Consider the following 24,565-nt stretch of genomic DNA (forward strand, 5'->3'; position numbering starts at 1 on the left):
TAACCTAAGTGACGGTCTGGAACTCGTAAGCTAGGTCATAAGAAGCCTTAAAGCATCTACCTGGCCTCTTGAAGGGTTTGCTCAGGGTGGGGGTGGGTGGGGTGCGGTGGGTTGTGTTCCTCCCTTCAAATCCAGTTGCCATCCTGGTGGAATCCCAAGCCACTTGGAGAGGTCATCTGAGCTCCCAGCCATCTAAGTGACTCAACTTGGATAAAGTGCCCAGTTGAACCTTCAGATAACTAAACTCTCAGCCGACACCTGACTGCACATGAGAATGAAGCAATCACCCGCTGAGTCCAGGTAACCCACAGAACTATGAGAGAGAACAATGAAGATTGTTTTAAGCCACTAAGTTTTGAGGTGGTTTGTTATGCAGCTATAGAAAACCAGAATATATGCAACATTATATTCTTTCTTTCCACTTCCCTAACCAGAGCAGTGAGCTAAGTCCCAACAACATGAGGTCATGTTTCAAATACTGCCTTAATTTTAAGAGAACTACATGCTCCTTGAAAATTATGTGCAAATCCACTCATCTTAAATTTGATCATGTTATACACTACTTAAAGATACCTCTACATACACTTCAAAATCAAAAGCTTCTCTCTTTATAGTTGAATAGATCAGAAATTCTGCACACTGGAATTACCACAGAACACTAGTGTCATACTCCATTACCACTGAAACATCACGTACAAAGCATTTTTTACATGTATTATCAACCATGTTATCAGCTCATTTATAACCATGAAATTTTTATCCAAGTCATACACTCATTATTAGTTTTGACTGCAATGGTTTTGGTTGAAATAAAATTCTACTATACCTAGGAAAATTTCATCATGGTTTAAAATCATGGAATACAGGAGTTTTAAAAAGTTCACCTATATTTCACAGAAAGTTTGAAGAACAGAGAAATGATTATATTAGGAACTACTACTAATTAAATGGTTCTCAGAATTGATGAAAAGCTTTCTGAAATAATGCAAAAGAAAAAAGTGACTTCATAATCTAAAATTAAATATACTTTTCCTACATCTATTATAACAAAGCAAGATACTTATTTTTTTAAACATTTTTTATTGATTTATAATCATTTTACAATGTTGTGTCAAATTCCAGTGTACAGCACAATTTTTCAGTTATACATGAACATATATATATTCATTGCCACATTTTTTTCTCTGTGAGCTATCATAAGATCTTGTGTATATTTCCCTGTGCCATACAGTATAATCTTGTTTATCTATTCTACAATTTTGAAATCCCGTCTATCCCTTCCCAGCAAGACACTTATAAAATGCGACTCAGTTCAGATGCAGATGAACAATGTTGTAAAGGTCTATCCACATATCATTCTCTAAAAAAACTTACAGTATTAGGAAAAAAACATGGAAAACTATAAACAACCTTAAAAATCCTTTAAACTCATACAACCAAATAGGTTTATTAGGTTAAACATTCTTAACAGAATATATAGCCAGTATAAATATTCTTAACAGAACACAATAGCCAGTATTGTAAACCACCCAGAACCTGACAGGGTAACCACCACATACTAGAACTTTTACCCTATCATCTTGAAAAGCACCTGGTCAGACTGTTTCCATCTTCCTATTGCATCTAGCTTACATGCCCATCTGAATAAGAAGTAGGTTACAATACAAATGGGCTTTTTATAATTTAACATGATTAATACTGCTACCATTGTTTTTAACATTAAAAAAAAGGGAACATGAAAATGTTTTCTACCTAAAAAACATACCTGTAATGTCGCCGAGCAACTAGTGCAGATGCTACTCTTCCTTCCCTTTCTCCCACACCACAATTGCCCAGGAAATTGTTGCTATCCATGATCGCAAGTTCATGCAGAAAGAGTTCAAGTGTACTTTCATCCCAACCATCTTCTGGACACTTGCCCTTGAAAAAAATTTTTTTAAAAAAAGTACATTTATATTTAAGAAAACCATCATTCCTAGAATCCCACTTCAACAAAGTTTTAAATTCTTTAATGTGTATTTTGCCATGCCCCTTGTTTTCTAAAATTCAGACATAAATTCAGCACTATGAAGAAACTCTTAGTAGGCAAAATGTTTGTTACACTGTATTACATTTATCTACAGCTGCTGCAGTAAGTGATAATAAATGCATACAATGAGATTTACAGTTAAAGGTTAAAGTGCAGTAAAAGTAACTGAAAACAAATAAACCCTATCTTCAAAGAGGATTCTTCAAACCAGGGTGTTAGTAGCAGGGCTATCAAACTTTAGTGACATTAAAATTCAGGACACTGGCATGTACCAGACTCCTGAAGTTTCGCGACAACACTTAGTTCCAGTTAGTATATCGTAGTTTACAGACATTATGTGTTCCTTAAGTCTTTGGGAGCAGTGAAAGATGGAAGATGCGAACTTTGCCCTATAAGCAAACAAAAAAATAAACCAAGAGAGCCCTCCCCCTTGCTTCCGCTTCCCCAAGTTAGAAAAAAATAGGACTCAAAATCCTAACACCCCTCTCCCCGCAACACATCCCCTAGTAAGACTCTGGGTTTCGCCGGCAGTGGTGAGGCTGAGAGGAACCGAGCGCAGCAAGCCTGCATATGGCAAGCCAAGATGCGACAGACTCTGGGAACAGGGCTCAACCAGCAAATACAAGCGGGTGAAGCAGCACTTTGGCACTAACAGGGGCGCAGGGCGAAGCCGGAGTCCGAGGGGCGCGGCGTCTGAGAAGGGACCCGATAGCTCGGTGGCGTCTGAGAAGGGACCCGATCGCTCGGTACCTTCTCCAGAAGCAGCCGTATGAGGTGCTCGTGTGAGCGGCGGGCCTCACGGCCCTGCCGCACGTAAGCCGGCGACACCAGCCGCTCGCCCGCCGCGAAGCTCTCGCGGTTCATGGCGGTGGCGACTGTGGCCAGAGAAGGATCGACACACGCGGGACACACGCCGGAACCAAGAGGCGACTCGTCGCCTGGACGGTACGGGAAAGCCTTGGGACAAACATCTTCGTCTCGCTCTCGCACATGCGCGAACCGCCCTAAGTGGTGCGCCAGACGTGGTAGGATGTGAGCATGCGCAGGGCTGTCCCTGCGTTTAGCCGGTACGGAAAATTCGCTCCGCCTCCGTGCCTCTGATTGGTCCAGTTAAACCCCAGTGTGCCTGAGACCTACTTGAAGGACTTTGCACCTGTGCGGAGGGGCTGAGGTGAGTCAGGGGCAAGTGCGTGGGCTTCTCGGAAGAAAGACCTTCCCAAGTTATAATGTGTTCCACTCCTGCCGAACAGTGAGATCTGCGTAGTGTCTGTGCTTCAGCCTTACTCAGACCGTGTTTCTCAGATTCCTGAACCTTCATACATCTCCTGCTGCAAGAGCTGATTTACAGTTGACTGGCAACCCCGTGTGAAGTAGCGATGCCCCACTCCTTTTCTCCTTTGCACCACGGAATTTTTGGCCATAAAACTTATCACCCGCCTCCTAATATGACAGGGTTTTGTTTATACAAACACTCACACACTTATGAATGTAAAACTCTAAAAGTCAGAGCCATGGTTTTTGCTGCCCTGTGCCTAGAAAAGTGCCCAGAATATAGTAAGGACTTAAAATTTTCTTTGGATATTGAATTAATGAATTGTCTTTACCATTCAGCAACCTAGCACTAAGTGCCTGAGATGAAGAAATGAAAAGGCAGAATCCCTGCTTTTGACTTCCTTGCAGTCTTCAGCTTAGGTGAGCCTACAGTGATTCCTGACATCACTCTTACCCAATGGAGTGCTAGAGCCCACTTGCACTGGTTCATACTTGCTGTGAGAGCTGATTGTTAAATACTCAGTAGTTTTTTGTGAGCTGGTTTTTAAAATACAGCTCTTCTTTAAAATAAATTATGTAAATTTACAATGAAGTCAGTTACATTAAAAGCAAAAGTAATAGATACTCCAACTTATTTCCTAATTATTTTACTATTATCTCTGCTTTTGAGATTGTCTACTTCTATTGTATCTTTATGATGGAAAGAAGATATAATGATGTCCTACTGCACATCTCTTTCCAATTCCCTTTTTCATGGCATTATGTTTGTAGCTTGAAACTGGCCATAGTGGGAGTATTTACACCATGGAAATTAGCCAACTCTACAAATCAGGCCCCAGCCTCCCCCCTGCCATCCCACTTACGACTCAATTGCTTAACATATACTCACCACTGTTCCTATTGCATGTTCCCAGGGCATCCTGCCATTTATCAGCCATGACACTTGTCACAAGTGATTAACTTTCTGTCTTCCTCAACTAGACTATGAGCTCCTGGTTGACAAGGGCTATATTTGATAACTGTGTTCAAAGCACAGCACTAAACAATATGTAATAGATGCTCAACAGCTTCCCCTTGCCAACAGCCTCCAATCAAGCACACCTGAACCTTTCCCCTTTTTTACCATAAAGCTTTTCCTCTCCCCTGCCTGCCTTTGAATCTGCCAAATGCAAGTGATTGTGACTAACTCTCTTACACTGGTAAGCTCTGAATAGTCTCTATTTGTTACTTGGATGGTCTTCATTCATTTTCACAGTTTTCCTGGAGGCTCCATGGAGACAGGATCTGCACTATCCATCACTGCCAGCCTTCAGCCAGATGAGGTACTCACACAGGCCCTGGTGCCTTGATGCCTGTGGCTGTCAAGTCTGTGCCAACATGGTAAGTAATTACTGAGTCTAAACCCCACTACCTTTATGTTGAATTCTTCAGCTGTTTATGTTTGGTACCCAGGTTTTGTTGTTGGTTCTCATTTGTTTGATATCCTTGTTGGAATCAGACCATTCCTTTTCACGTTTTTGGCTCTCTTTTGTACTTCTGTATTGTATTGTGCTGTCTGGAAGTATTATTTGTCATAAGAAGAAGAATCATAGGGTAGAACACAGGCATGGGGCCTATAAGCCTGCTGTCTGAGCCAGCCTTGCAGACCAATGCGTTTGCAGTTCTTACAAGACCAGCATCCATTTGGACAAACTTTGTTGTGTCACCAATAAAACTGGATGAGGTTCTCCATTCATCTTGACTTTTTGTCCTGAGAGCTTGCCTTTGATCTAGAGGGAATTCACTCTAATTTTACACCTGCCAAGTGGCACAGATTGTTGGGTCTGTGTTCAGAGTGGTCTTGAAACACAAAGAGAACAAACATCACTTTCAACCAACCATTGCCAGCTCTCCTGGGGTTGTCTAAGCCTAAAACTTCTTCCTCTCCAGGAAAAATAGCTGCTTCACTATGTGTATTCTCATTACAATCCTAATTCTGGTGGCTGGCTCCCTAAATGGCATAACTTCAGCAATGAGGATTTGGGCCCTCAGTGGCCACTCTGGGGAACATTTGCCTTGAATATATTTTTTATTTGATAGGCACCTTTGAAAAGAAAGGGAATGAAGATTTCTGAGGCCAAATGGGCAGCTGTGTTTGACTGGTATGCAGAGGCCTCCAAAGGAAATTCTGGTTCAAAAATTATTTCAGTAAAAGATTCTTTGGCCAAAGCCAATGAGCAACATAAGAAACTTAAGCAACGACAAACTAGATTCCTTTCCTAGTAAGTCCTCCCCATCCTTGTGCTCCAGTTGCTCCCCCAATATCCAGAAGTCCCTCTTCCTCCTTAACCTTCTGATCTTGTCAACTCTTCCCTTCTCTTCCTCATGTCCAGGCTCCCTACCTATTCCCAACAACTTTCCTAAGACTACAAAATGCCGGTTCCCTCTAAAGATCTAGCCCTCTTTTGAGCCAGATCTACGGGCAACTATACAATTTAAACTTTGGACCTAAGATGAATTAAGAGCTGTAATTAAGAATCTCCCTACTCCCATACAAGACCAGCAACTGTTCTTAGAAGGCTTTTAAATTCTTTCAAGTGTATGTGATTCAGGATTATCTAACCTATATCAACTTGTACATGTGTTGGTCAGAATCTCAGCTAAACCCTGGATGGCAAAGCTGATTGGACTGACCCAGAAAGGGGGCTACAGGATCTCTCTTTCCATAATAAACCTGTCCAAAAAAGGACCCAAAGAAAAAGATTTGAAAAGCAGGGCAAAGTGTCTTAAAAGTAGTATCCCCAAACATTTCTAATAAAGTTATTGGACCATAATTGAATCATACAAACAGAAAATGATAAAAATATAGAGAGTTTCATGATCTGCTAGGAAATACCTTCTGACAACATTTGGGAATTAAAGAAGGTGCCTTTCATCTCATTTTGTCAATGGAGTAAAATGTGTAACTGGAAGCCTAATTCAAAAGTGGAGTAGTCATTAAAATGGGAATTAGACCCTCTGCCTGAACTAAAACACCTATTAGAACAGTCTGAACGGGCTTTAAGTAAAAATGAGACAGAATCCAAGATAAACTATGATCTTGCAGACTCAACAGCCAGGTGGCCCTCTTCCCAGCAACTAATTTTGACAAGGTAGATATTGTAAACAAAAAGGACGCCATAAAAAAGAATATCCCATCTTATTAAAAAAACAAAAACAAAAACAGAAAACCAAGACAAAGAAAATCCTTCAATTCTGATTAACAGAGGTATTCTGAAAAAGGAAAACACTTTCAATATCATGACTTACCCTTAAATACTCAAGTTGAATAAATACAGATGGTCAGTGTAATCGATTCTCAGGAGATAGGGATGTTACCCTTATTACATTAAACCCCATCATCTTTGCTCAACCTCTTCCTCAGAGTAAGCATATACACAAGTGTCAGTCCTTTCAAACAACCCACAGATTTTTCCTATCTCCTAGCCCTTAACTGTTAACATGAGCCCTTAATAAAAAACCATTCCGTCCTGCTCTGTGATACCACCCCTGCAAATTTAATAGGGGGAGACTTACTTTGCAAATAGAATTCTAATATTAAATACACAACAGAATGACTATTTTTTTTAAAGTTCCAGAGGACTCTTCTATTCATAATCAAGTTGTGTCTGTTCTGGATATACCTTTGCCTTCTCCATTATATTTGATGCATACCCCAGATAAAGGTCTTGACATCATCCATGACATTCTATGACCTTAAATGTCCACTGACATAGAAAATCTAATCAGAACAGTAAATAGATCCTACCAAACTATTACCCAAACACCCCCAATATCCCTTGAAGCCAGAGGCAAAGGAGTGGTTCAAAGCTATAACTGAATGCCTTATATCCAAAGGTCTTCTCACATTCTGGACTAGCCTTTGTAAGACTCTGGTCTTGCCAGTAAAGAAACCAAATAGATAAGGATAGCAATGTTTTCAAGACCTCAGGACAATGAACAAAATTTTTGTCCTTCACTTCTCATTGGTACCTAACCCAAATACCATCTTGGCATCAATTCTTCCTGAAGCTACTTGCTTCACTGTAGTGAACCTTTGCTCTGTGTTTTTTGATGTGCCTCTAGCCCATATCTAAGGCAGTCAGTACCTTTTAGCCTTCACTTGAGGAGGATAACAGTACACCTGGACAGTCATGCCCCAGGGGTTCAGTGAAGCCCTCTCCTCTTTTTCTCAGTTCCTGAAACAAGTCTTAACAGATCTAAATTTCCCTTGTAATTGAGTTCTGATACAATGTGTAGATGGTGTCCTAGTTTAGTTAAAGCATAAGAAAGCTTGTAAAGAGGATTCCATTTACTTGCTCTCAGCTTTAGAAGAAAAGGGACGTGAGGTTTCATCAGATAAACTGCAGTTTTTCCGAAGCACAGCCCATTATTTAGGTCATGGAATATCTAAGGAGGGAAAAGTGCTACCTCTTGACAGGCTGAAGACTATCCAGACTTAATTAGACCTCTCACCACATAATAGGATTTCTAGGTTTAACTGGATATTGCAAACAAATTTTTCTAGGATTGCAGAGCCTCTTTATGAGTTGACTAAGTTCCCAGTAAGAGATCGTCTCTTCTAGGAACCCAAATATGGAACAGACCCTCTATAACCTGAAGAAAGTTCTTCAGTAGCTTCATTAACTGGGCATTCCTAACTACAAAAACGTCTTTGGTCTATATGTGCATATGTGATCTGGACAAGCCATTGGAGTTTTAACTCAGCGGCATGGGAACCATCAAATACCTATTGCTTACTATAGCCATACCCTCAGCCTGGTTGCAAAGGTGTATCCCCATGTCTTATAGCAATAGTTGCTGGAAAGAAAGAAAGAAAGAGAGAGGGAGAGAAAGAAAGAAATTAAGAAAGAAAGAAAGAAAAGAAAGAGAGGAAGGAAGGAAGAAAGAAAGGAAGAGAAGAAAAACGTTGATGCTTCTATTGAACTAGTTTTAGTCTCCCTACTTGACCTTGACCTTTGGTTCCTCATACAGGACAGACATTACTGCTGGCTGAGAACATGTAACACTTTTCAGCCAGCTGATTAAGTGCCTATGATATTGTTACTCTTATACTCTCACATTACTTTCTGTTCACCACTGCAGCACTGAATCTTGTCACTCTAGCAGAGGAAGGTGAACCTCAGGATTGTCTTACCTTTGCTAGGGAACATTCTGTACCTCTTCCAAGTGTATTAGAAAGTCACATTGAGAACTGTAATCTAATATAATTTGTTGATAGCTCATATCACAAAACTGAAACTGGAGGTTATCAAGCAGGATATACTATCACTAATTTAAACTCTCTTTTGGAATATAGATATTCTTCTCCAAAACCAATAACCCCAGTATAACCATGAGAAATTATCAGACAAACCCCAGTTGAGGAACATTCTAGAAAATACCTGACCAGTACTCCTCAAACCTGTTACAATTGTGGAAAAAAGAAAATCTAAGAGATTGCTGTAGAACAAAGGAAACTAAGGAGATAACGATAACTGAATACATTGTGGTTTCCTGGATTGAGTCCTGGAACAGAAAGAGGGCATTTGTGAGAAAAACCAGAGAAATCCAAATAAAAGTCTGAAGTATGCTCAACAGTATGTGTCAACATTGATTTATCGGATTTGACAAATGTATTATGGTAATATATTAATGTTAGGAGAAGCTAGGTGAAGGATACATGGAACCCTTTCTATCTCTCTATATCTAAAATTATGTCAAAGATAAAAAGGTTATTTTTTTAAAAAATGAAGGAGGTATTTTCAGACAAAAACAGAAGATTTTCAACAACAGAACACTACTAAAGGAGATGCTAAAGAGTATCCTTAAGGCAAAAAGTACAAGGTTCCAGATGAGATGTCAAAGATGCAAGAAGGGATAAGGAGCAACAAAAATGACAGGTAAATATATGGATGAATCTAGGTTGATATTATCTATATAAAGAAATATAGGAATGTGTTGAGGGATTCAACTATATAGAGAACTAAAGTACATGGTTGACATTTAAGTAGGGAGGAGCTAAACAGAATAAATAGAGTTAAAGTGTTCTGAGAGTTTTGTAATCATAGAGTGGCCCATGAATTTACAGAAAGTGGAATCTTGGCCCTCTCCCCAGACTTACTAAATAAGAATTTTCATTTTAACAAGACCCCTTATTCATATACACATTTAAGATTTAGGAAATGCTGTTCCAAAGGGAATAAAAGTACCCATTGATATTAGATTTTTGGAAATCTAGAATTTACTTTATAATCTCCAGGGTAACCAATAAAGGTCCAAACAATTGGGTAATTTCCAATCTAACATGGGGGAAAGTGGAATAATAAAAAACAATCAATACAAAATAAGGCAGTAAAGGAAGAAATAGAACAGGTAGGACACATAGAAACTATATTAAATATAAGTGAGCTAAATATTCCCTTTAGAAGACAATAACTATTAGAGTAGATTTTTTGAAAGAATTATGTGCTCTGTACTGAGACCACATCTAAAACAAAAGGCTATACAAAGATTTAAAATTGAAAACAAGAGAATGGGAAAAGATAAATCATGCAAATACTAACAAGAAGAAAACTGACATAGATTTTTAATATTAGGCAAAGTAGACTTTAAGGCAAATGGCATTACTAAACATAAAGAGGAGTATTTCATAATGATGAGGTTCCATTCACCAGGAAAATATAATAATCCTAAATATGTATACACCTAATAACATAATTTCAAAATGTGTAAGTCAAAACTGACAAAAGAAAAAGCAGATAAATCTATAGTCATTCTGAGATTATTATAAAACATCTTTTAGGAACTAATAGAACAAGTTAACACAAAAAATTAGTAAAGATAGAGAAACACCATGTTTAGTAAACTTGACCTAGTGGTTTTTCATAGGGCCCTCCACCCAACAACTGTAGAGCTATACATTCTTTTCAAGGTCACAGGGAATATTTACCAGAATTGACTACATCATGAGGCATGAAATAAGACAACAAATTACAGAGCAGTAAAATTATGTCCATCCTCTGACACAATGCACCTAAGCTAAGAATCAATGACAGAAACCATTTTGGAAATTAAGCAATATTTGGAAATTAAGCAATATTCTAAGTAATCCATATGTCAAAGAAGATGTTGTAATAGAAATTAGAAAGTATTTTGAACTGAATGATAATAAAAATATCACATATCAAGACTTATAGGAAGCAGCTAACACCATGCTTAGGGAGAAACATGTGACTAAAAGCAAAAGAAGAAGGAGAATGGAATGGAAAATACATATAGTAGAAAAGAAAAAAAAGGCTAAACCTTTCTCAGCTAAGATTTTTATCTCAAGAATTAGTAAAAGAATAGAAAACAAACCTGCAGAAAATAGAAGGAAAGATATAATAAAGATAAGGCCAGAAATTACAGAAACAGAAAACAAAGAGAGATTAGCAATAGTGGTTTCTATGAAAAAACTAAAGGTGAGGTTGGAAGGAGGGTCCAGGCCAGAGGCCAGGGAAACTGCAAGAACGCACTGTATGGGGAGATGGATGTGCAGCCAGTGGTCAGGGAGGGAGAAAAGCGGCCGGATTTTCAATGGGGATTTAGAAGTGAAAAGTTGTACACTGTAGAGGAAACCCTCATCACCCACCTCCCTATGAAACACTTGATAAAATATTCTGCTTGTTAATCCACTGTGGGATAGGATCTATTTGGGGGAGGCCTTGAAGCCCTAAATCCTGCTGTAAGCATGGGTGCAGATGAGACAGGATGGAAGGGGGCAGGGCACAGCCACTCAAGGAATGACAGCAATTTAACACAAGAATGGTAGAAGATTCAACTCCCAGTTGGCCTTAAGGATTAAGAGGTTTGACTTCTAGTAGACCTTGAGCTTCATTATATGCTCATTGTAACAGCATGATCAGTAACATGCCCACAGGAGCCATGACAGCCCCAAGGCTAACCGCAAAAGGCCAAAGAATGGGCAGTGGCCCAATTCCTGGTAATCTCAGCCCCTTCCCCAGTGCAGTTTGAATGATCCCACCTGTAGGCATGTGAAGCTACTGAGACCATAAAAGCTGAGAACACCATGCCTAGTGGGTTTTTTTCACTCCCTCCCCTTCAGAGATGGCCCACACTCTTATCTATGGAGTGTGTACCTACTTTTACTTTAACCTGAGCACCCAATTCCTACACCTCTTTCCTTGTCTTTCTCTTGCCTTACACTCTATGCAGTATGTATCTCTCTAAGTAAATCTGTTACGGAAACAACAGGCCAGTCAAGAAACAAGCACCACCCGGAGGGTTGGAGTACTCAGATGTATTACGCCCGCGGGCTCAGAGGGGCTTCTGCTCCGAAGCTCTGAGCACCTTCAAGATGTGCACATGAGGTTTTATAGGGTAAAGTACAAGCTTGGGGTATTAGGCCAATAGGCATGGAATAGCTTTAGCGGCATTATCATCACAAAAGTGGAGGCGGGGAGGCAGCAAACCAACATTCCAAAGCCAGATATGTATCTTTGAAAACCCAGCTGGCTAGCAAAAATCATGAACAGCAAACCAACACTAATTAACCTAGATTTACAAGTTAGTCTAGCAGAACTCAGATCAGTATTCCAATACTTAGATTTGTGAGTTATCTTGTTAGCCCAGCCCAGCCTCTCCTTCACATTCCTAGACTTGTGAGTTATCTTGTTAGACCAGCCCGGCTTTTCCTTCACAAATCTACCTTTACTCAATGGTGGCTCGCACTTGAATTCTTTCCTGCGCGAAGCCAAGGGCCCACACCTGGTGGGGCACATCCCAGGGACTCAACCAAGACCTGGGACACAGCTCTCCTCATGCCTCACATCTGTTTTCCTGCATCACAGAGAGAAATAAAGGCAACTCAAAACTATCTGGTCCCTTCAGATACACATGCTGCTCTGAGGACTTAACCTGCAGTAGCTCATCCAATCCTCCCAGCAACCCTATTAGGCAGGTAGTGTTATCTTCACCCCATTTTACAGCTGAAGAGGCTAAGGCTCAGAGAAGCCAGGTGAGACTGCAAGGTTAGTCAAGGGAAATAGCCAGGATTCTGACGGGGCTGTCTGTGCTCTTAACCAACCCCTCCTCCCCACACGCTTTCAGAGCCAAGAGGCAGTGCCTGGACCAGGCTTTAGGTAGGTAAACATGCAGCCTCAAAGTTGTGTCCAGTGGGATGTGGATGGAGCAAAAAGAATATTGCCAGAAGGGGAGAAAGGACAGCTTACCAAAGAATTATTAGGTCTTAAAGCCTATTAAACTTTATGATTCGGAAAAGACCCCACCATATTGGTATCAGGATTCCTTGGTGCTGAGCCCGGATAGCACCTGAAAACCTAGAAGGCATCATAGGCTTCTGCACTCACAGCTCATCTATCAATAATCTTTTCATGCCTCACCCCATCCCTTTCTCTCCATCTTCCCCTCTGCCACCTAGTCCAGGCCTGTCATCAACCTTACACAACTGCAAATACAATCCAGACTCCTTATCTTGACTGACAGGCCCTCCAAGGTCTGGTCCCTGCTGACATGAAGTACTAGCCTCCTCCTCCTCTAGCCTGTGGGCTCCCATTCCACTGAACTCCTTGCAGACCCTGGAACACACCAAATTTTTCCTTTCCCAACTCAGGACCTACCCACATGCTGTGCCTGCCGCCTCAAATGATCTTCCCCTCCTCAGTTTGCATGGTTGGCTCCTACTTTTCCTTCAGTGTAAATGTCACCTCCTCTGAGAAGCCTTCCCGGATCACCTTGTCTAGGTAGGAACCTAGTTTGAAGTAAATGCTCTATATGTTCACTTAAAATTCTTTTATGTGTTGGTTGCTTGTAATGTCTAGAATGGAAGCTTCTGGAAGATGAGAACCTTGACTGTTTATTCACCTACTCTTCCTAAGCATTCACTGGCTGGCTCAGCTTCCTTCCTTAGCACAGTATCTAGCATATGGTAAGCATTCACAAACAGTTCTGAATGAATAAATGATAAGAATGGGTCCCAAAGATGGCTTATCATTTGGTGGTTGCTGAATGAACCCAGATGTGGAGAGAAACAAGTGAGCAGGGACCAGAGACAAATAGGTGACACCTCGTGTGATTGCGGGTATTTCAAATTAAGGAGATATTTTTCAAAGACAGCTGCAAATAGGCAAATAATGACCACATCACTTTGTCATTCCACTCACATGTGCTCTAAAATGTTTAGGGTTGGGGAAATGACAAGTCTCACGTAGCATGGCAGGATCTGGCTGTCATCAACCTCATTAAAGAGAACTCATAAGCAATTTGAAGCAAAATAACTTCCACACCAATGTCAAGCTTCAAAGAGCAGTTGGAAGGAGGAAGTGAGGGAATAGTAGAATCAGTAAGTACGTTGTTTAGAAAAGTCTCCTTGTGGTTAAGAAAAAAAGAGAAAAATGTGGTAATTACATTTTGCTAAGACTCAGAATTCAGAGAGCCTGGTCTCGCCTTCATCTCTACTTCAGATGGGGAGAGATGAAATGAAAGTAGAAGTGGATGTAGCAGAAGGTAATTTAAGGCCTTCCCCGGGATGAGTAAAGCAGTGCTCTCTCCAGAGGGAGGAGGAGTGGGTAGAGAAAGCTTCCTCCAAGCAGTAAAACTGCGAGGTAGTTACAATTCCCCGGAAAAGCAGGAGCGGGAGGAAAGTGACAGGAGACTTGTCGGAGCCTGTGAACTGGCCCGGAGCCTGGCGCCCGCTGACACTGGAAAGAGAGTTTCAGAGGCCCTTGACTTAGAGTGATGGCGGGCAGGGGAGCAGTGATAGAGGCAGTGGGTGGCTGGTGGTCAAGTAGTGGTGAGGAGGTGACCTCTGGAATCAGGCAGGTGGAGTTCAGAGCTTCGCTGGCTCCTCTTCTTCCTCCAGCATGAATATGTGCAAATTACCCAACCTCTCTAGACCCCAGCTCCTTCCTCTGTGAAAGGGACACGATAATAGTGAGGGGAAGCCCATGACAGATGGAAAGGCCCAGCCCTGTGCTGGCACAGAGGGAGCACGCAGCAAATGGGAGACCGTGATCTCCGCTGCTGCAGCTAGTTGTGGCCATGAAAGTGAATAAGTCACTTTACCCTAGATGTGGAGAGTGTGGACCAGCTGGCTCAGCCTCCTTCTCACGGGCCTTACCCAAAGCTGGACAACTGCAAACTACGTTCGTCGGACTCCCAACTAGCACTCTAGAAACAAATTAAGTTTAGCCGATTAGATGTACTTGCCTGAGACTTAGAAGGTGGAGGGCATTTCCTGTTTTGTTTTGTTTTTTTAACTGTTTATTGTTACTGAGAAGCAAGGCAGTAGAGATATGAAATTTTTGGCCTTTCAGAGTCCATTCTCCAGCCTTCTTGGTGTCCAGAGGCAGAGGTAGTGTGGCTTTTTTTTTAATTGAATTATAGTCAGTTTACAATGTTGTGTCAATTTCTGGTGTACAGCATAATGTTTCCATCATATTTATATATACATATAATCATTTTCATATTCTTTATCCAATGTGGCTTCCTCAGCTCTGGGTTCCTGACATCAGTAGCCCTGGCAATGGCCCGGGAGCTGTTAGCTCCCCTGGTGGGTCAGTTCTGCAGTGTTCTAGGAGGCATTTCTAGAGGCCCAGTCTAGAGTCCACACCCCCAGACCGCCCAGTGATTTTGTAACACCTTATTCCCTTCAGAGTTAAAATATCTCTAGCTATGTCTGCTTCCTGCACTCAGTCCTGACTGCTATACTGTTTGCATTTCTTTCCTCCACAATCTCTAAGTCTACCACATTTTTCACAAGTGAAAAAAATTTTTATAGCATCGTCCACTTCACCTGATAATATTCTTTTTCCTGAGTTATTCACACCTATAGAAAGATTGACCAACTACCACATCCCTAAGTAACTAAGCCTAAGGCATTGTCATCCACTGGTGACAGCTGTCCAAATTGCTATTGCGATGCTGGAGAGGGAATAATCAGAGTCAGAAGAACCAGAGTAGAGCAGTCTTGACAATCCCAAACCAAGAAAGGGGAGCCCAATCAATACTGATGTATTTATGGAGTACTGAAAATGGAGACACTGAGAGAGAATAATTTCTCCACTGTTACTCAAGAGAGATGGAGCATTGATGACTCAATATGAGTCTTCCTGTCGGCTTGGCAGATTTAGCCTTTTTATTGAGAATGACTCACTATGCTTCATTGGTGACTGTATTACTTAAAAATAGCCACTCCCTTTGCAATGGACTCAAATCCTTTTCAAAAGGAGGCAGGAAATAAACACACTCTGCAACCTTTTCATATTAATTTGGTTTTCCTATTGAGAAAAGATCATGCTGGCCATCTGACACCTGTGCTGGTATGGTTGTAACTTCTCTATCTCCCCAGACACTAATGAATTAGCATTCTAGAATTTTCTTCAGCTTTTTGTGAGTCTGGAATCACTTATCAATGATTCAGTTCTACAGAGCCTGAAAACTGTTGTACAGAGAACTGAGAACAATTTGTGAACCTCTAGATCTGAGTCAAAATCTGAGCTTATCTCTGTGAGAAGTCCATTAACCCTGAGACTTTCTTCTACCCCCAAAGCCTGACTTGCATTCCCAAGTGGACAAACACATAGTCTTTGCTCAATTCTTAATTATCTGCACATGGCTTATTCAAAATCATTTATTTTCATTCCACTGGGGCACTGATTGAAAAGGCCAGGCTCTTGAGTTCAAGAGATATGGGTTCAAATCCTGATCTTTGGCTTCTTGGCTCTGTAATCTTGGACAGGTTACTTTACTTCTCTGTGTTTCACTTTACTAATCTGTAAAAGGAAGCAATAAGAATGGCCAACAGACATGTGAAAAGATGCTCAACATTGCTAATCATTGGGGAAATCCAAATCAAAACCACCATGAGATATCACCTCTTGCCTGTCAGAATGGCTATCCTCAAAAAGAACACAAATAACAAATGTGGAGAAAAGGAAGCTCTTTTCACTGTTAGTGGGAATGTAAATCAGTGCAGCCACTGTGGAAAACAGTATGGAGGTTTCATAAAAGACTAAAAATAGAACTACCATATGACTCAGCAATTCCACCCCTGGTATATATCAAAAAAAAACCTCCCACTAATTCAAAAAGATACATGCACCCCAGTGTTCATAGCACTGTTATTTAGAATTGCCAAGATATGGAAGCAACCTAGGTGTCCGTCAACTAATGAATGGATAAAGAAGATGTGGTAGGTATAGACAGTGGAATACTACTCAGTCATAAAAAGAATGAAATTTTGCCATTTGCAGCAACATGGATGGACTTGGAGGGCATTATGCTAAGTGAAATAAGACAAATACTGTGTGATATCACTTATATGTGGAATCTAAAAATACAACACACTACTGAATATAACAAAAAAGAAGCAAGTTCACAGGTAGAGTAAACTAGTAGTTACCAATGGGGAGAGGGTATAAGGATATATTGTACAACATGGAGAATATAGCCAATATTTTATAATAACTATAAATGGAGTATAACCTTTAAAAATGTGAATCACCATATTGTACACTTATAACTTATATAATATTGTATACCAACTATACATCAATAAAAACATTTTTAAAAAGAATACTTAATTTTTAACGGGATAAATCAATCAGTAAATAGTAGCATTCCATAAATAATAGCAATTGAGATTATTTACTGGATATGTCACAGGAATGCAAAGATGAGCAAGCCACAATCAAAACCCTTTAGAAATATCTAATCTCATAAGAGAGGATGCAACCTGTATATAAGTAACCATAAGCGTCTGAATGAGATATGCCATATAACCCAAGATCCCATCCAACTTAGACAACAAGCTTAAGGAGGACGTACCATTTGAAAGTGGACCAAGTCTCTGCGCAAAGATAAGTAGAAAGCGTGTTCCAGGAGGAGGACAGTAAAAGAGTAATAGTGTTAGAGATAAACATTAGCCTGATAGGCCTTTCAGTGGGTAGCAGGGTGGACCTTAAAGGCCAACTTGAACTTGAATAGTCAGATTGCAAAGGCAGCCACAGGTGCTTCCCCCACCAGCATCCACAACTTAGGTAATTCTATCCCACACTGACACTGGACTTGGTCATTACAACTTGCTTTGACCAATGGGCTGGATGGTAGCAAATGTAGTTCAGGTGGAGGCATAAGTGCTTGCACATTTGGGCTGACCCATGCTGCACATGCAATCTTTCCGCCACCATGTGAACAAATCTTTAGCCAGTTGGATGATGATGAGAAAGATGTAATCCAATTCCCTCCACTGCCCAAGTCAACAGTCAGCACTGCCAGGGGAAAAGCAGCCTAGTCCCCTGCAGCTGGCCAGAGATCTAAGCATGAGCTCAGTCAACACTAGCAAAAGAGTCGCTCAGCTGGGCCCAAGCCAACGAACTGTGAGCAAAATAACGGTTGTTGTTTTAAGCCACTGCACTTGGCCTGATTTGTTAAGTAGCAAAAGCCTGCTGATAATGGGAGTCATTAAAAGGTAGGGGTAGGCGAATGATGTGAACAAATATGATATGCTATCCAGATAGATGTATACTTAGGAAATTGTAGGCATATCATAAATATTAGATTAAGCCAAATAATTATTAATGTAAATTTCCTTCAAAATAAAGAAGTTGACGAATAATTACTGAGTGTGGAAGGTTCATGATATTCTACACCCTTGCTACTCAAGGTGTTGTCTGTGGGCCAGAGGCATCAGCATTACCTGGAGCTTATTGGAAAAACATAATTTAGGCTCCACACCAGACCTATTGAATCAGAATATGAATTGCAACAACATCCCCTGGAGATTCTCTGGCACTATGAAAATTTGAGAAGCACTATCCTATTCTGAAAATGCAAACTGAATCCACATTGAGCATTCACCTAAACTTTCCTATTCTGGTCAGATATTTTTACTTCTTTAAATGCTTTAATATACCTTCCTTCCTGCCTGCTCCTTACCATAGCTTTAGTTAAAGCAACCCCCACCCCTCCAAAAAAAACCACCTTTATCCTTTGAAGTTGTATTCTCAAGAAACTGTGTGTGTGTGTGTGTGTGTGTGTGTGTGGTGTGTGTGTGTTCTTGGGAACTTTGACTAGGGCCCAATAAATTAAACTGCTTTTCCCATCCAAGTTTTGAACCAATTGAGAAATAAGACAAAAGATGAGGCAGACAGAGGCCAAAATATCCTCCTTAACTCTGATAAAGTCTAGGTTAGAGGCACTGCCAAATGGGTTCCTCTCCAGCATCCAGCATCAACCAGAGTAAACCATAATGAGTGCTGGCCCAGGGCAGTCCCTCCAAAGAGAAGGAAGAAGGCCTGGCTGGAGGGAGGGGTGGGAGTGAGTGAGGGGCTGGAGAATCACCTGTACAGAAAAGAAACACTGGGGATGGAGATAGGTATGTGTGTGGTGGTGCTGATAAGAGAGCTGTTTTCTATAACACGTGGACATCATAATTGCTTAGAAGTTTCTTAAGAGCCAAATTCTTTAGAAACGATCTTTAAGGATGTTTGATTGATGGTGTGGTCTTCTGTGAAAATGAAATAATGAAGATTATAATTTGTGACTTTTAAAAAATGGTAACAGAGTTTAGGCTGAATAGTAATGATAACAAGGAATATGTTTGAAAGATTAGGAATAAGAATAGTGCCAAAACTGAGGTGAAAGAAAAGCAATGTAGATTTGGGGAAGCAGGAATTTATTTATGGAGATTGATATTTGACCCAGGAGTGGAGAAAACAATGACTTATATATTGTGCCATACCTTGAGTTGCCCTAAGACACTACACTATTACTATTACTAATTATCATGATAAGCTTGGTTAAGCTTTTTGAGTACTTATGTATTGAACTATAAGAGATGAACCTACTGTTCAGTACTGAACTATAAGAACAATATTTTATCTAAACCTCTTATCAAATCAGCGAGGTCAGTATTTTTATTACCAGTGTTCTCATTTTGTCGATGAGGACATCAAGACTTAGAAACGTTAATAACTCATCCAAGGTCACACAACTAGTAAATGGCAGAGCAAGGATTCAAACCCCCATCACCAGTTTCTTCTTTCAACCTTGTCCCTTTTATCCTTGTTTTATGGTCATATATATTTGTTACCTTCTTTTAAAATAACTTTTTATTATTTCTATCTCAAGTGCAATGCATTTTGGTTATATTTCTGAAAAATTAGAAAATACAGATTTAAAAAAAAGAAGAAAATAAGAATTGCCCATAATTTTTGCAAAAGGGATAACCACTATTAAAATTGTGGTATATATCCATCCAGTCTCTCCCCTGTGCACATATTTACTACTTTCATTGTTGTTTTACAAAAACAGGAACATGTTATCAACATGTTTATTTACCTGCTTTCCATGCTTAACAATGCTTTATAGACATTTTCCATGTCATTCTAAATCATGTTTTCTTCTACAATACCATTTTGAGCATCGCATTTTATTCTGTTGTATGAATCCCTCATAATGTATTTAGCCAACCTCCTATTACAGCTTATTTAGATTGTTAAAATATTTTCATTATTATAAACAATTCTGTGATGAAAACTTTTACGGTATCATCTTTCCATTCACCCTTATTTCAGGCACTATTTTTGCCTACCCCAAAGCCATTTCTTCTCCTGGTTTTTCCTCCTAAGGAAACTTCTATTTTCAGAAGTTAGAAGAGAGGTGTCCTTTGATCTAAACAACTTTCCTCAATCCCTGTTACAGAGTTGAATGAGGTCATGTGACTGAGTTCTAACCAATGAGATGCAAGTGAAAGTGATCTGTGCTATTTCCTAATCAGAGTTTGAAGGGCTTCTTCCATTCTCTCTGTTCTCATCCTCTAGAGAGTTACAACTGCAACTATGCCACGGCCTAGAGGGTGGCTGTATTAGTCAGGGTTCTCCAGAGAAACAGGACTAATAGGATATGTATATAGAAACAGCTTTACTATAAGGAATTGGCTCACATGATCCTGGAGGCTGAAAATTCTGAGATCTGCAGATGGCAAGCTGGTGTTCCAGAAGAGCCAATAGTCCAGTTCTAGTCCAAGTCCAAAGGCCTAAGAACCAGGAGAGCTAATGTGTATCTGAGTCCACATCTGAGTCCAAAGACAGGAGAAGACTGATGCCCTGACTCAAAGACAGTAAGGCAGAAAGAGTTCTTTCTTACTCAGCCTTTTATTTCGTTCAGGCCTCCAATGGATTAGACGAGATCCAAATTCATTGGGGAGGACAAGCTGCTTTACTCAGGCTACTGATTCAAATATAATCTCATCCAGAAACACCCTCACAGACACACCCAGAGATAATGTTTAACCACATCTCTGGGCACCCCATGACCCAGTCCAGTCAACACATAAAATTAACCGTCAAAGTGGCAGAGAAGTGTGGGTCACCTGAAAAGGAGAAATGCTTGTGAGACAGGAAAATCTTCCTTGAACTCTTCCGTGGGTAAAAAATAGATTTCTATGATGTTGGAGCCATTATGCAAATATTTCTGCTGTGACATAAGAGGCATTGCTGAAAAACCACACATTCAGCATAATTATACATTCAAAATAATGCTTTTAGGAATATTAGGATTATAGTCAGACTACTAAAAATTTACACAACTTTTTAATGAGAGCACTAACAAAAACAGTAATTGGTACCTTGAGAGACAACTTGGACCGTCCAGGCAGGAAGCTCAGCATGGTTGGAAGTCGCTTCCAGGCTATTAAAATGCTATTAAAAATAATTGTGTGAAATTAGAGAGACAGAGAACAGATTAGCTATTGCTAGGGGTTAGAGATGGTGGCGGAAGAGGCTGGGCATGGCTGTGAAGGAGGAGTGCAAGGGAGCCTTGTGGTGCTGAAACAGTTCTATAGCTCAGATTTGGTACTAGTTATGCTGATCTTCACATGTGATCAGTTTGCCTGGATCTATACATACACACACACACAGTGCAGGTAAAAATGGTCAAATCTGAAGAAGCTCTGTGAATTATACCAACGACCAATGTCGGTTTCCTGGCTTTGATATCGTACTACAGTCATGCAAGATGTTCCCATCGGGGAGACTGGGTGCAGGGTGTGTGGGACCTCCCTGTACACTTTTTTTTTTCCTTGATATTTCTGACAAATCTGTAATTATCCCCAAATCAAAAGTTTTTTTTAAAAATTGGGCAAAAATGCTGTCTGTGGTTGTAGAAGTAATACAGATGGAAAGGAAGCTCTGAGCCAGGGGGAGCTGCATCTGGGCCACCAGAGGAGGAGACGCAGGCTGCACTGAGCAGGATGGGGAGGATACCTGTCTGGAAAGGGAGCCCAAGATACTGCATTTATTTTTATTTTCTTAACAAATATGTGAAAGAGTTCTTGCCTGTGTATCAGCCAAGCTGAGGGCTTTTTCTGTTCTCGTCGAGGGTTATAATTCTACTGTCACTATTCAAGCTCTTCTTCTTTCAAAGCATGTTAATGTTTTGGATTTGGCTTGTTTTCTCTCTTTGTTCCAGATCTATCTAGTCATTTAGAAAGATATACTTGACTGCATGTGGGACATTTGCAAAATATAAGCCATAAAATATTTAAGGGACAGGCAGCTTCAAATCCTATGAATAGACCTGCCCTTCATGGAGATGTCCAGGCATATATTTCTAGGAACAGGCTTCTGCAGATTGTTGATGTCCCAGTGTGTAAAGGAATGCACAAGACTCAATCAGAACATAGTTGGTGACTGTAAAAGCCCTCAACTCAGAGGTCTTAACCATCAGTGCATAGGAATCACCAGGGGCATTTGCTTAAAATGCTGGTACCTGATCTCCTATTCCCAGAGTTTCTGAGTCCTTTGGTCAATGGATAAGGTCCAGGGATAGGCAGTGTAACAAGCACCCCAGACAGTGTGGCTGCTGCCTGTCTGAGGATCTCTCTTTGAAAAACACAGACTTACATCCTCAACAAGGAGGAGGCTGGCCCACTAGCTTTTAAGTATTTAGCCAAGTTCCTGCTGAAATAGTGCAATTTGGCTGAACAACGAGCTGTGGAAGAGATGAGTAGAGGCAATGCTTCAAAGACATGCTGAGCAAACTGAAATGCAAGTTAAAGCACCGTGACATTGCTTCCAATAGCCCCGGATTGACAGCAGCTGACAGTTGTGCTGGTACCAGTGTCACCTCTGAATACAAAGAACATTGGATATTTTGACTTATTTCAGCAGGGATAAAATGTTAGGGAGGAAAATATTCCCCTAACTAGTTTCCTCCTCTGAAGTGTCAGTGTAGAATAATAATGCCTTATATTCATGCATCAGCTTTCCAATCACCAACTTATTTGAAGCCATCACAAGAGAGATCTTTTAAATTATCTGCCCTTAGGCAAATGGTGCATTTCTTGAAATTCCTTGAATGTTGAAAAAAATGCACTTTTGAAAAACACATCCCAAGTTCTTTATAGCTTAGAAACATTTCCTTCTAGGGGTGTTAGGAGATGTCCAGCGGAAGGAAAAGTGACTACAACCAGAGGCAGAACACTGGTTAGCAGATGGTTAAAACATCAAGGAAAATTCCCTGCCCGTGGAACACTGTGTTGCATTTGAATTTATAAAAATTATGAGAGCTATTTTTGCCAAACACTGTCCCTAACATTTATTGAAGAATATCCTTCTTACACTCTCGGAGACTCTGAAATCTGTCTGATCCATTTTTAGACTTTAGGTTTGCGATATTATTGGCTTCTCAAGGACAAAGACTATAGTTCATTGGTTTTGTATACTCAGCATTTAGTACACTCATTATCCAATATATAAAAGATATCAAATAATGTTGAAAGAATGAAAGATCTCTTTTAGAATGCGCTAGCCGAGGGGAATTCAGAATGGAGCAGAAGGAGGGGAGGGGAAGGGTATCTCCTGGCCCCCTCCTTCTTTTTGCTTTGAAATTCATAGTACCTAACAATTTGTTCAGATCCAAAGAGTTAACCAAGCTAGATGAGGTGGTGGTGGGACTTTGGTAAACCACAGGGAGCAGTGGAGAGTAAGAACCAGCAAGTACCCCGCCACAAGCAGGAGATCTTCAACATGTAAGAGTAAGTTCCAAGGCAGGCTGCCCAAATAGTAGTGTTTTAATCAATGAAGCAATGAGTGAATGAATCTCCACCTTTGCAGGTAAAGAAACTGAGGCTCAGAGAAGGAAAGTTACTTGCCCTAAAGGCACAGTCAATCATTTGAAGATCGAACACTGCTCACACTGCCTCAGCCCCTCACTTCTGCTCTGAAGCAAGGACATTAGTTTGTTCTATAACAAAGGAACATAAATGATTTATTAATATTCAGGTGCCCATTTACCAGATCATCTGTATTTCCTGCAGAAGGCTTATTTCCTCAAACACCCGAGTCATAACTCCGAGGACATGCTGATTCTCTCAGAAATTACAGACTCAGCCTCCACATTCACAATGGCAGCTTCACTTTCAAGGGCAAACCATCACTAACATACTTTACCTCACAGTAAACAGCTTCTAGAGAATTTCCCTTGGAGAGATAATATGACCAGTGATAAAAACAATTGCCCAAAGACTGGGTCTCATTGACTGAATCAAGCCACTTACTTAGCTTCATGAACTTTTTCTTTTCCAGTTTCACTGAAAAAGTATAACTAATGTAAAGGAGGAAAAAAAATTACCTTTTTCCTCTGGCCTCTTAGGTTCAGTAGAAAATGTTTATTATTACTTACCTATTTGGAGGCTTTCACAGAAAAGTAAGACCCAAAGACATGGATAGGCCTGAGAGCTTATATGTACCTTTTTAACAAAGAATGATAAATTGTGCAGACATGACAAGACAAATGAAAAAGGGGGTTGGGCTACGGATGGTAAATTGTGGGAAAGTGACTATAAAATATAAGGAGGAATATATACATAAATTACCCTTAAACAATTGGGAATTTTAAAACAAAACAAAATTAAACAACTTGGGTCAAAGAGAATTCAAAACTGAAAAACTGTATGGAAATTAACAACAAGGAAAATATTTTATATCCAAGCTTATAGGCATAGGTAGTGCAATACTCAAAAGGAAATGTGTAGACTTAAATGCTCTCATTATTTTAATAATCTGAAAACAAATGAAATATGTGGTCACTTTAAGAAACTAGAAAGAGAACAAAATAAAACAAAGTAGGAAAAGGTAATAAATAAAGATAAAAGCCAAAATTAATCAAAGGGAAAATAAAAGGCAATGGAAAGAAAGTATTCTAAACTTATTTTTGAAAAAA

At 40.2% G+C, this 24,565-nt stretch overlaps 1 protein-coding gene and 1 long non-coding RNA gene across 4 annotated transcripts in view; one reads left to right on the forward strand and one right to left on the reverse strand.

Annotated features, from left to right (window-relative positions):
* Positions 1 to 2,921, reverse strand: part of SEPSECS (Sep (O-phosphoserine) tRNA:Sec (selenocysteine) tRNA synthase) — a 35,099-nt gene extending 32,178 nt beyond the window's left edge. Inside the window, exons 1-2 of the mRNA XM_006185587.3 lie at positions 2,780 to 2,921; positions 1,766 to 1,920 (exon numbers count right to left, since the gene is read on the reverse strand). Coding sequence (XP_006185649.2) covers positions 1,766 to 1,920; positions 2,780 to 2,893 — 269 coding nt within the window. The 5' untranslated portion in view covers positions 2,894 to 2,921. The remainder of the gene's footprint in view (positions 1 to 1,765; positions 1,921 to 2,779) is intronic.
* Positions 2,922 to 2,983: 62 nt separating this feature from the next.
* LOC106729739 overlaps positions 2,984 to 24,565 on the forward strand; it is a 48,755-nt gene continuing 27,173 nt past the window's right edge. For 2 of the 3 annotated variants that reach the window (XR_004325314.1, XR_004325313.1), the window contains exons 1-3: positions 2,984 to 3,200; positions 3,641 to 3,721; positions 4,557 to 4,681. This is a non-coding gene — a long non-coding RNA (uncharacterized LOC106729739). The remainder of the gene's footprint in view (positions 3,201 to 3,640; positions 3,722 to 4,556; positions 4,682 to 24,565) is intronic. The other variant, XR_001366151.2, reaches the window with a different exon arrangement.

Source organism: Camelus ferus, chromosome 2 (assembly GCF_009834535.1).
Source record: "Camelus ferus isolate YT-003-E chromosome 2, BCGSAC_Cfer_1.0, whole genome shotgun sequence".
Taxonomy (NCBI): domain Eukaryota; kingdom Metazoa; phylum Chordata; class Mammalia; order Artiodactyla; family Camelidae; genus Camelus; species Camelus ferus.